The 14,953-nt window shown below is 46.4% G+C and overlaps 1 protein-coding gene across 1 annotated transcript in view; it reads right to left on the bottom strand.

Annotated features, from left to right (window-relative positions):
• Nucleotides 1-525: 525 nt before the first annotated feature.
• Nucleotides 526-14,953, bottom strand: part of LOC309569763 (lens fiber membrane intrinsic protein-like) — a gene marked incomplete at its 5' end in the record, with an annotated part of 31,677 nt that continues 17,249 nt past the window's right edge. Inside the window, 2 exons of the mRNA XM_082275764.1 lie at nucleotides 526-617; nucleotides 730-864. Coding sequence (XP_082131890.1) covers nucleotides 550-617; nucleotides 730-864 — 203 coding nt within the window. The 3' untranslated portion in view covers nucleotides 526-549. The remainder of the gene's footprint in view (nucleotides 618-729; nucleotides 865-14,953) is intronic.

The following is a 14,953-nucleotide window of genomic DNA, read 5'->3' as shown; positions in this document are numbered from 1 at the left end:
ATATAGGCGTATATAGGAAGATGTCCCTGAAGATGGTGCCGGAGGTTTGTTGTTGAAGTCAATGGGTATCCCATAACCTCCCATCCCCATCCCAGTTATTCCCATCATTAACCCACAGACACAAAGTCACTGACTGTTCTCTGCCTGCGGGGTGACTGTGAAAATCCAGTGTGCCTGGCTGTGTAGGGTGGGGGATCTCAGTTCATCTGCGGTCATATAAGGGGGAGCATACAACCATGACAGTACATACACTTCTATTGTAACCATTTCCTAACATATCGATTAGCAGAAACATTTCGGCTTGTATATTTTATTGACATTGAGACATTTTCTAGATAATATCATCAATATTCATACTGCAGTCCAATGAGAGATCTTGGCTAGACACAGTCAGTCCATACACAGTATAAAAGCAAGTGTCTTCAATACGAAATAGAAAAACGGTGAATACACAGACAGCGGGGGAGGGGCTGCCGTCCTCTGCGGATCCATGTGACTTCCCGCAGGGGCTGGGCCTCAGATAATAAAAGGGGAGGAGCTGGAGGGGTTTCATCCGCTGGACACATTGCCCACATCCTGGGGACTGCTTCTGGCATAGGCACAGACATGGAAGATTCCTGGAAGCAGAAAACACAGAGATCAATGTTCTCCTCCGTCTACAAGGAAACGTCTGTCCAGGAACAATAGGACAGTGTGAGGAGCGGAGGCAACATGGAAGATGTCTCATACCTGCCGACACGGTAAGAATAATTCCAATCCAACCCAGAATATACGACCAGGAAAATCGCCAATCGATGTAACGTTTCCCAAAGAAGTTCACCGTCACACCTGTGTATACGGACAATGCCAGGAGAGCGAAGAAGCCTGCAGAGGAGAAGAAGAGGTCACATCATGTGTACAGCCATATATACATACATGGAGTCACAGCCTAGCCATGTGTACAGCCATATATACATACATGGAGTCACAGCCTACCCGTGTCCTGAGCTCCATGTCCTCCATGTGTACAGCCATATATACATACATGGAGTCACAGCCTACCCGTGTCCTGAGCTCCATGTCCTCCATGTGTACAGCCATATATACATACATGGAGTCACAGCCTACCCGTGTCCTGAGCTCCATGTCCTCCATGTGTACAGCCATATATACATACATGGAGTCACAGCCTAGCCATGTGTACAGCCATATATACATACATGGAGTCACAGCCTAGCCATGTGTACAGCCATATATACATACATGGAGTCACAGCCTAGCCATGTGTACAGCCATATATACATACATGGAGTCACAGCCTAGCCATGTGTACAGCCATATATACATACATGGAGTCACAGCCTACCCGTGTCCTGAGCTCCATGTCCTCCATGTGTACAGCCATATATACATACATGGAGTCGCAGCCTAGCCATGTGTACAGCCATATATACATACATGGAGTCACAGCCTACCCATGTGCTGAGCTCCATGTTCTCCATGTGTACAGCCATATATACATACATGGAGTCGCAGCCTAGCCATGTGTACAGCCATATATACATACATGGAGTCGCAGCCTAGCCATGTGCTGAGCTCCATGTTCTCCATGTGTACAGCCATATATACATACATGGAGTCATAGCCTACCCGTGTCCTGAGCTCCATGTCCTCCATGTGTACAGCCATATATACATACATGGAGTCGCAGCCTAGCCATGTGCTGAGCTCCATGTTCTCCATGTGTACAGCCATATATACATACATGGAGTCACAGCCTAGCCATGTGTACAGCCATATATACATACATGGAGTCACAGCCTACCCGTGTGTACAGCCATATATACATACATGGAGTCACAGCCTACCCATGTGTACAGCCATATATACATACATGGAGTCACACCCTACCCATGTGTACAGCCATATATACATACATGGAGTCACAGCCTACCCATGTGTACAGCCATATATACATACATGGAGTCACAGCCTACCCGTGTGTACAGCCATATATACATACATGGAGTCACAGCCTACCCATGTGTACAGCCATATATACTTACATGGAGTCACAGCCTACCCGTGTCCTGAGCTCCATGTTCTCCATGTGTACAGCCATATATACATACATGGAGTCACAGCCTACCCATGTGTACAGCCATATATACATACATGGAGTCACAGCCTACCCGTGTGTACAGCCATATATACATACATGGAGTCACAGCCTACCCATGTGTACAGCCATATATACTTACATGGAGTCACAGCCTACCCGTGTCCTGAGCTCCATGTCCTCCATGTGTACAGCCATATATACATACATGGAGTCACAGCCTACCCATGTGTACAGCCATATATACATACATGGAGTCACAGCCTACCCATGTGTACAGCCATATATACATACATGGAGTCACAGCCTACCCGTGTGTACAGCCATATATACATACATGGAGTCACAGCCTACCCATGTGTACAGCCATATATACTTACATGGAGTCACAGCCTACCCATGTGTACAGCCATATATACATACATGGAGTCACAGCCTACCCGTGTGTACAGCCATATATACATACATGGAGTCACAGCCTACCCATGTGTACAGCCATATATACATACATGGAGTCACATCCTAGCCATGTGTACAGCCATATATACATACATGGAGTCACAGCCTACCCGTGTGTGCAGCCATATATACATACATGGAGTCACAGCCTACCCATGTCCTGAGCTCCATGTCCTCCATGTGTACAGCCATATATACATACATGGAGTCACAGCCTACCCGTGTGTACAGCCATATATACATACATGGAGTCACAGCCTACCCGTGTGTGCAGCCATATATACATACATGGAGTCACAGCCTACCCATGTCCTGAGCTCCATGTCCTCCATGTGTACAGCCATATATACATACATGGAGTCACAGCCTAGCCATGTGTACAGCCATATATACATACATGGAGTCACAGCCTAGCCGTGTGTACAGCCATATATACATACATGGAGTCACAGCCTACCCGTGTGTACAGCCATATATACATACATGGAGTCACAGCCTACCCGTGTCCTGAGCTCCATGTCCTCCATGTGTACAGCCATATATACATACATGGAGTCACAGCCTACCCATGTGTACAGCCATATATACATACATGGAGTCACAGCCTACCCGTGTGTACAGCCATATATACATACATGGAGTCACAGCCTACCCATGTGTACAGCCATATATACTTACATGGAGTCACAGCCTACCCATGTGTACAGCCATATATACATACATGGAGTCACAGCCTACCCGTGTGTACAGCCATATATACATACATGGAGTCACAGCCTACCCATGTGTACAGCCATATATACATACATGGAGTCACAGCCTACCCATGTGTACAGCCATATATACATACATGGAATCACAGCCTACCCGTGTGTGCAGCCATATATACATACATGGAGTCACAGCCTACCCGTGTCCTGAGCTCCATGTCCTCCATGTGTACAGCCATATATACATACATGGAGTCACAGCCAACCCGTGTGTGCAGCCATATATACATACATGGAGTCACAGCCTACCCGTGTGTACAGCCATATGCCATATATACATACATGGAGTCACAGCCTACCCATGTCCTGAGCTCCATGTCCTCCATGTGTACAGCCATATATACATACATGGAGTCACAGCCAACCCGTGTGTGCAGCCATATATACATACATGGAGTCACAGCCTAGCCATGTGTACAGCCATATATACATACATGGAGTCACAGCCTAGCCGTGTGTACAGCCATATATACATACATGGAGTCACAGCCTACCCGTGTGTACAGCCATATATACATACATGGAGTCACAGCCTACCCGTGTCCTGAGCTCCATGTCCTCCATGTGTACAGCCATATATACATACATGGAGTCACAGCCTACCCATGTGTACAGCCATATATACATACATGGAGTCACAGCCTACCCATGTGTACAGCCATATATACATACATGGAGTCACAGCCTAGCCGTGTGTACAGCCATATATACATACATGGAGTCACAGCCTAGCCGTGTGTACAGCCATATATACATACATGGAGTCACAGCCTAGCCGTGTGTACAGCCATATATACATACATGGAGTCACAGCCTACCCGTGTGTACAGCCATATATACATACATGGAGTCACAGCCTACCCGTGTCCTGAGCTCCATGTCCTCCATGTGTACAGCCATATATACATACATGGAGTCACAGCCTACCCATGTGTACAGCCATATATACATACATGGAGTCACAGCCTACCCATGTGTACAGCCATATATACATACATGGAGTCACAGCCTACCCGTGTGTACAGCCATATATACATACATGGAGTCACAGCCTACCCATGTGTACAGCCATATATACTTACATGGAGTCACAGCCTACCCATGTGTACAGCCATATATACATACATGGAGTCACAGCCAACCCGTGTGTGCAGCCATATATACATACATGGAGTCACAGCCTACCCGTGTGTACAGCCATATGCCATATATACATACATGGAGTCACAGCCTACCCATGTCCTGAGCTCCATGTCCTCCATGTGTACAGCCATATATACATACATGGAGTCACAGCCAACCCGTGTGTGCAGCCATATATACATACATGGAGTCACAGCCTAGCCATGTGTACAGCCATATATACATACATGGAGTCACAGCCTAGCCGTGTGTACAGCCATATATACATACATGGAGTCACAGCCTACCCGTGTGTACAGCCATATATACATACATGGAGTCACAGCCTACCCGTGTCCGGAGCTCCATGTCCTCCATGTGTACAGCCATATATACATACATGGAGTCACAGCCTACCCATGTGTACAGCCATATATACATACATGGAGTCACAGCCTACCCATGTGTACAGCCATATATACATACATGGAGTCACAGCCTACCCGTGTGTACAGCCATATATACATACATGGAGTCACAGCCTACCCATGTGTACAGCCATATATACTTACATGGAGTCACAGCCTACCCGTGTGTACAGCCATATATACATACATGGAGTCACATCCTAGCCATGTGTACAGCCATATATACATACATGGAGTCACAGCCTACCCGTGTGTACAGCCATATATACATACATGGAGTCACATCCTAGCCATGTGTACAGCCATATATACATACATGGAGTCACAGCCTACCCGTGTGTACAGCCATATATACATACATGGAGTCACATCCTAGCCATGTGTACAGCCATATATACATACATGGAGTCACAGCCTACCCATGTGTACAGCCATATATACATACATGGAGTCACATCCTAGCCATGTGTACAGCCATATATACATACATGGAGTCACAGCCTACCCATGTGTACAGCCATATATACATACATGGAGTCACATCCTAGCCATGTGTACAGCCATATATACATACATGGAGTCACAGCCTACCCGTGTGTGCAGCCATATATACATACATGGAGTCACAGCCTACCCATGTCCTGAGCTCCATGTCCTCCATGTGTACAGCCATATATACATACATGGAGTCACAGCCAACCCGTGTGTGCAGCCATATATACATACATGGAGTCACAGCCTACCCGTGTGTACAGCCATATATACATACATGGAGTCACAGCCTACCCATGTCCTGAGCTCCATGTCCTCCATGTGTACAGCCATATATACATACATGGAGTCACAGCCTAGCCATGTGTACAGCCATATATACATACATGGAGTCACAGCCTAGCCGTGTGTACAGCCATATATACATACATGGAGTCACAGCCTACCCGTGTGTACAGCCATATATACATACATGGAGTCACAGCCTACCCGTGTCCTGAGCTCCATGTCCTCCATGTGTACAGCCATATATACATACATGGAGTCACAGCCTACCCATGTGTACAGCCATATATACATACATGGAGTCACAGCCTACCCATGTGTACAGCCATATATACATACATGGAGTCACAGCCTACCCGTGTGTACAGCCATATATACATACATGGAGTCACAGCCTACCCATGTGTACAGCCATATATACATACATGGAGTCACAGCCTAGCCATGTGTACAGCCATATATACATACATGGAGTCACAGCCTACCCGTGTGTACAGCCATATATACATACATGGAGTCACAGCCTACCCGTGTGTACAGCCATATATACATACATGGAGTCACAGCCAACCCGTGTGTGCAGCCATATATACATACATGGAGTCACAGCCTACCCGTGTCCTGAGCTCCATGTCCTCCATGTGTACAGCCATATATACATACATGGAGTCGGAGCCTACCCATGTGTACAGCCATATATACATACATGGAGTCGGAGCCTACCCATGTGTACAGCCATATATACATACATGGAGTCACAGCCTAGCCATGTGTACATCCATATATACATACATGGAGTCACAGCCTACCCATGTGTACAGCCATATATACATACATGGAGTCACAGCCTACCCGTGTGTACAGCCATATATACATACATGGAGTCACATCCTAGCCATGTGTACAGCCATATATACATACATGGAGTCACAGCCTACCCGTGTGTGCAGCCATATATACATACATGGAGTCACAACCTACCCATGTCCTGAGCTCCATGTCCTCCATGTGTACAGCCATATATACATACATGGAGTCACAGCCAACCCGTGTGTGCAGCCATATATACATACATGGAGTCACAGCCTACCCATGTCCTGAGCTCCATGTCCTCCATGTGTACAGCCATATATACATACATGGAGTCACAGCCAACCCGTGTGTGCAGCCATATATACATACATGGAGTCACAGCCTACCCGTGTCCTGAGCTCCATGTCCTCCATGTGTACAGCCATATATACATACATGGAGTCGGAGCCTACCCATGTGTACAGCCATATATACATACATGGAGTCGGAGCCTACCCATGTGTACAGCCATATATACATACATGGAGTCACAGCCTAGCCATGTGTACAGCCATATATACATACATGGAGTCACAGCCTAGCCATGTGTACAGCCATATATACATACATGGAGTCACAGCCTACCCATGTGTACAGCCATATATACATACATGGAGTCACAGCCTAGCCATGTGTGCAGCCATATATACATACATGGAGTCACAGCCTAGCCATGTGTACAGCCATATATACATACATGGAGTCACAGCCTAGCCATGTGTACAGCCATATATACATACATGGAGTCACAGCCTACCCGTGTGTACAGCCATATATACATACATGGAGTCACAGCCTACCCGTGTGTACAGCCATATATACATACATGGAGTCACAGCCAACCCGTGTGTGCAGCCATATATACATACATGGAGTCACAGCCTACCCGTGTCCTGAGCTCCATGTCCTCCATGTGTACAGCCATATATACATACATGGAGTCGGAGCCTACCCATGTGTACAGCCATATATACATACATGGAGTCGGAGCCTACCCATGTGTACAGCCATATATACATACATGGAGTCACAGCCTAGCCATGTGTACAGCCATATATACATACATGGAGTCACAGCCTACCCATGTGTACAGCCATATATACATACATGGAGTCACAGCCTACCCGTGTGTACAGCCATATATACATACATGGAGTCACATCCTAGCCATGTGTACAGCCATATATACATACATGGAGTCACAGCCTACCCGTGTGTGCAGCCATATATACATACATGGAGTCACAACCTACCCATGTCCTGAGCTCCATGTCCTCCATGTGTACAGCCATATATACATACATGGAGTCACAGCCAACCCGTGTGTGCAGCCATATATACATACATGGAGTCACAGCCTACCCGTGTGTACAGCCATATATACATACATGGAGTCACAGCCTACCCATGTCCTGAGCTCCATGTCCTCCATGTGTACAGCCATATATACATACATGGAGTCACAGCCAACCCGTGTGTGCAGCCATATATACATACATGGAGTCACAGCCTACCCGTGTCCTGAGCTCCATGTCCTCCATGTGTACAGCCATATATACATACATGGAGTCGGAGCCTACCCATGTGTACAGCCATATATACATACATGGAGTCGGAGCCTACCCATGTGTACAGCCATATATACATACATGGAGTCACAGCCTAGCCATGTGTACAGCCATATATACATACATGGAGTCACAGCCTAGCCATGTGTACAGCCATATATACATACATGGAGTCACAGCCTACCCATGTGTACAGCCATATATACATACATGGAGTCACAGCCCAGCCATGTGTACAGCCATATATACATACATGGAGTCACAGCCTACCCATGTGTACAGCCATATATACATACATGGAGTCACAGCCTACCCATGTGTACAGCCATATATACATACATGGAGTCACAGCCTAGCCATGTGTACAGCCATATATACATACATGGAGTCACAGCCTACCCATGTGTACAGCCATATATACATACATGGAGTCACAGCCCAGCCATGTGTACAGCCATATATACATACATGGAGTCACAGCCTACCCATGTGTACAGCCATATATACATACATGGAGTCACAGCCTACCCATGTGTACAGCCATATATACATACATGGAGTCACAGCCTAGCCATGTGTGCAGCCATATATACATACATGGAGTCACAGCCTACCCGTGTCCTGAGCTCCATGTCCTCCATGTGTACAGCCATATATACATACATGGAGTCACAGCCTACCCATGTGTACAGCCATATATACATACATGGAGTCACAGCCTACCCGTGTGTACAGCCATATATACATACATAGAGTCACAGCCTAGCCATGTGTACAGCCATATATACATACATGGAGTCACAGCCTAGCCATGTGTACAGCCATATATACATACATGGAGTCACAGCCTACCCGTGTGTACAGCCATATATACATACATGGAGTCACAGCCTACCCGTGTGTACAGCCATATATACATACATGGAGTCACAGCCAACCCGTGTGTGCAGCCATATATACATACATGGAGTCACAGCCTACCCGTGTCCTGAGCTCCATGTCCTCCATGTGTACAGCCATATATACATACATGGAGTCGGAGCCTACCCATGTGTACAGCCATATATACATACATGGAGTCACAGCCTACCCATGTGTACAGCCATATATACATACATGGAGTCACAGCCTAGCCATGTGTACAGCCATATATACATACATGGAGTCACAGCCTACCCATGTGTACAGCCATATATACATACATGGAGTCACAGCCTACCCGTGTGTACAGCCATATATACATACATGGAGTCACAGCCTAGCCATGTGTACAGCCATATATACATACATGGAGTCACAGCCTAGCCATGTGTACAGCCATATATACATACATGGAGTCACAGCCTACCCGTGTCCTGAGCTCCATGTCCTCCATGTGTACAGCCATATATACATACATGGAGTCGCAGCCTAGCCATGTGTACAGCCATATATACATACATGGAGTCACAGCCTACCCGTGTGTACAGCCATATATACATACATGGAGTCACAGCCTACCCGTGTGTACAGCCATATATACATACATGGAGTCACAGCCTAGCCATGTGTACAGCCATATATACATACATGGAGTCGCAGCCTACCCATGTGTACAGCCATATATACATACATGGAGTCACAGCCTACCCGTGTCCTGAGCTCCATGTCCTCCATGTGTACAGCCATATATACATACATGGAGTCACAGCCTAGCCATGTGTACAGCCATATATACATACATGGAGTCACAGCCTACCCATGTGTACAGCCATATATACATACATGGAGTCACAGCCTAGCCATGTGTACAGCCATATATACATATATGGAGTCACAGCCTAGCCATGTGTACAGCCATATATACATACATGGAGTCACAGCCTACCCATGTGTACAGCCATATATAGATACATGGAGTCGCAGCCTAGCCGTGTGTACAGCCATATATACATACATGGAGTCACAGCCTAGCCGTGTGTACAGCCATATATACATACATGGAGTCACAGCCTAGCCGTGTGTACAGCCATATATACATACATGGAGTCACAGCCTACCCGTGTGTACAGCCATATATACATACATGGAGTCACAGCCTACCCGTGTCCTGAGCTCCATGTCCTCCATGTGTACAGCCATATATACATACATGGAGTCACAGCCTACCCATGTGTACAGCCATATATACATACATGGAGTCACAGCCTACCCATGTGTACAGCCATATATACATACATGGAGTCACAGCCTACCCATGTGTACAGCCATATATACTTACATGGAGTCACAGCCTACCCATGTGTACAGCCATATATACATACATGGAGTCACAGCCAACCCGTGTGTGCAGCCATATATACATACATGGAGTCACAGCCTACCCGTGTGTACAGCCATATGCCATATATACATACATGGAGTCACAGCCTACCCATGTCCTGAGCTCCATGTCCTCCATGTGTACAGCCATATATACATACATGGAGTCACAGCCAACCCGTGTGTGCAGCCATATATACATACATGGAGTCACAGCCTAGCCATGTGTACAGCCATATATACATACATGGAGTCACAGCCTAGCCGTGTGTACAGCCATATATACATACATGGAGTCACAGCCTACCCGTGTGTACAGCCATATATACATACATGGAGTCACAGCCTACCCGTGTCCTGAGCTCCATGTCCTCCATGTGTACAGCCATATATACATACATGGAGTCACAGCCTACCCATGTGTACAGCCATATATACATACATGGAGTCACAGCCTACCCATGTGTACAGCCATATATACATACATGGAGTCACAGCCTAGCCATGTGTACAGCCATATATACTTACATGGAGTCACAGCCTACCCATGTGTACAGCCATATATACATACATGGAGTCACAGCCTACCCGTGTGTACAGCCATATATACATACATGGAGTCACAGTTTACCCATGTGTACAGCCATATATACATACATGGAGTCACAGCCTACCCGTGTGTGCAGCCATATATACATACATGGAGTCACAGCCTACCCATGTCCTGAGCTCCATGTCCTCCATGTGTACAGCCATATATACATACATGGAGTCACAGCCAACCCGTGTGTGCAGCCATATATACATACATGGAGTCACAGCCTACCCGTGTGTACAGCCATATATACATACATGGAGTCACAGCCTACCCATGTCCTGAGCTCCATGTCCTCCATGTGTACAGCCATATATACATACATGGAGTCACAGCCTAGCCATGTGTACAGCCATATATACATACATGGAGTCACAGCCTAGCCGTGTGTACAGCCATATATACATACATGGAGTCACAGCCTACCCGTGTGTACAGCCATATATACATACATGGAGTCACAGCCTACCCGTGTCCTGAGCTCCATGTCCTCCATGTGTACAGCCATATATACATACATGGAGTCACAGCCTACCCATGTGTACAGCCATATATACATACATGGAGTCACAGCCTACCCATGTGTACAGCCATATATACATACATGGAGTCACAGCCTACCCGTGTGTACAGCCATATATACATACATGGAGTCACAGCCTACCCATGTGTACAGCCATATATACATACATGGAGTCACAGCCTAGCCATGTGTACAGCCATATATACATACATGGAGTCACAGCCTACCCGTGTGTACAGCCATATATACATACATGGAGTCACAGCCTACCCGTGTGTACAGCCATATATACATACATGGAGTCACAGCCAACCCGTGTGTGCAGCCATATATACATACATGGAGTCACAGCCTACCCGTGTCCTGAGCTCCATGTCCTCCATGTGTACAGCCATATATACATACATGGAGTCGGAGCCTACCCATGTGTACAGCCATATATACATACATGGAGTCGGAGCCTACCCATGTGTACAGCCATATATACATACATGGAGTCACAGCCTAGCCATGTGTACATCCATATATACATACATGGAGTCACAGCCTACCCATGTGTACAGCCATATATACATACATGGAGTCACAGCCTACCCGTGTGTACAGCCATATATACATACATGGAGTCACATCCTAGCCATGTGTACAGCCATATATACATACATGGAGTCACAGCCTACCCGTGTGTGCAGCCATATATACATACATGGAGTCACAGCCTACCCGTGTGTGCAGCCATATATACATACATGGAGTCACAACCTACCCATGTCCTGAGCTCCATGTCCTCCATGTGTACAGCCATATATACATACATGGAGTCACAGCCAACCCGTGTGTGCAGCCATATATACATACATGGAGTCACAGCCTACCCGTGTGTACAGCCATATATACATACATGGAGTCACAGCCTACCCATGTCCTGAGCTCCATGTCCTCCATGTGTACAGCCATATATACATACATGGAGTCACAGCCAACCCGTGTGTGCAGCCATATATACATACATGGAGTCACAGCCTACCCGTGTCCTGAGCTCCATGTCCTCCATGTGTACAGCCATATATACATACATGGAGTCGGAGCCTACCCATGTGTACAGCCATATATACATACATGGAGTCGGAGCCTACCCATGTGTACAGCCATATATACATACATGGAGTCACAGCCTAGCCATGTGTACAGCCATATATACATACATGGAGTCACAGCCTAGCCATGTGTACAGCCATATATACATACATGGAGTCACAGCCTAGCCATGTGTACAGCCATATATACATACATGGAGTCACAGCCTACCCGTGTGTACAGCCATATATACATACATGGAGTCACAGCCTACCCGTGTGTACAGCCATATATACATACATGGAGTCACAGCCAACCCGTGTGTGCAGCCATATATACATACATGGAGTCACAGCCTACCCGTGTCCTGAGCTCCATGTCCTCCATGTGTACAGCCATATATACATACATGGAGTCGGAGCCTACCCATGTGTACAGCCATATATACATACATGGAGTCGGAGCCTACCCATGTGTACAGCCATATATACATACATGGAGTCACAGCCTAGCCATGTGTACAGCCATATATACATACATGGAGTCACAGCCTACCCATGTGTACAGCCATATATACATACATGGAGTCACAGCCTACCCGTGTGTACAGCCATATATACATACATGGAGTCACATCCTAGCCATGTGTACAGCCATATATACATACATGGAGTCACAGCCTACCCGTGTGTGCAGCCATATATACATACATGGAGTCACAACCTACCCATGTCCTGAGCTCCATGTCCTCCATGTGTACAGCCATATATACATACATGGAGTCACAGCCAACCCGTGTGTGCAGCCATATATACATACATGGAGTCACAGCCTACCCGTGTGTACAGCCATATATACATACATGGAGTCACAGCCTACCCATGTCCTGAGCTCCATGTCCTCCATGTGTACAGCCATATATACATACATGGAGTCACAGCCAACCCGTGTGTGCAGCCATATATACATACATGGAGTCACAGCCTACCCGTGTCCTGAGCTCCATGTCCTCCATGTGTACAGCCATATATACATACATGGAGTCGGAGCCTACCCATGTGTACAGCCATATATACATACATGGAGTCGGAGCCTACCCATGTGTACAGCCATATATACATACATGGAGTCACAGCCTAGCCATGTGTACAGCCATATATACATACATGGAGTCACAGCCTAGCCATGTGTACAGCCATATATACATACATGGAGTCACAGCCTACCCATGTGTACAGCCATATATACATACATGGAGTCACAGCCCAGCCATGTGTACAGCCATATATACATACATGGAGTCACAGCCTACCCATGTGTACAGCCATATATACATACATGGAGTCACAGCCTACCCATGTGTACAGCCATATATACATACATGGAGTCACAGCCTAGCCATGTGTACAGCCATATATACATACATGGAGTCACAGCCTACCCATGTGTACAGCCATATATACATACATGGAGTCACAGCCCAGCCATGTGTACAGCCATATATACATACATGGAGTCACAGCCTACCCATGTGTACAGCCATATATACATACATGGAGTCACAGCCTACCCATGTGTACAGCCATATATACATACATGGAGTCACAGCCTAGCCATGTGTGCAGCCATATATACATACATGGAGTCACAGCCTACCCGTGTCCTGAGCTCCATGTCCTCCATGTGTACAGCCATATATACATACATGGAGTCACAGCCTACCCATGTGTACAGCCATATATACATACATGGAGTCACAGCCTACCCGTGTGTACAGCCATATATACATACATAGAGTCACAGCCTAGCCATGTGTACAGCCATATATACATACATGGAGTCACAGCCTACCCATGTGTACAGCCATATATACATACATGGAGTCACAGCCTAGACATGTGTACAGCCATATATACATACATGGAGTCACAGCCTACCCATGTGTACAGCCATATATACATACATGGAGTCACAGCCTAGCCATGTGTACAGCCATATATACATACATGGAGTCACAGCCTACCCGTGTGTACAGCCATATATACATACATGGAGTCACAGCCTACCCGTGTGTACAGCCATATATACATACATGGAGTCACAGCCAACCCGTGTGTGCAGCCATATATACATACATGGAGTCACAGCCTACCCGTGTCCTGAGCTCCATGTCCTCCATGTGTACAGCCATATATACATACATGGAGTCGGAGCCTACCCATGTGTACAGCCATATATACATACATGGAGTCACAGCCTACCCATGTGTACAGCCATATATACATACATGGAGTCACAGCCTAGCCATGTGTACAGCCATATATACATACATGGAGTCACAGCCTACCCATGTGTACAGCCATATATACATACATGGAGTCAC

Source organism: Pelophylax lessonae (assembly GCF_965119305.1).
Source record: "Pelophylax lessonae genome assembly, chromosome: 13".
Lineage (NCBI taxonomy): Eukaryota > Metazoa > Chordata > Amphibia > Anura > Ranidae > Pelophylax > Pelophylax lessonae.
Note: the sequence above shows the minus strand (reverse complement) of the source record. Positions and strands in the feature narration are given on the sequence as shown.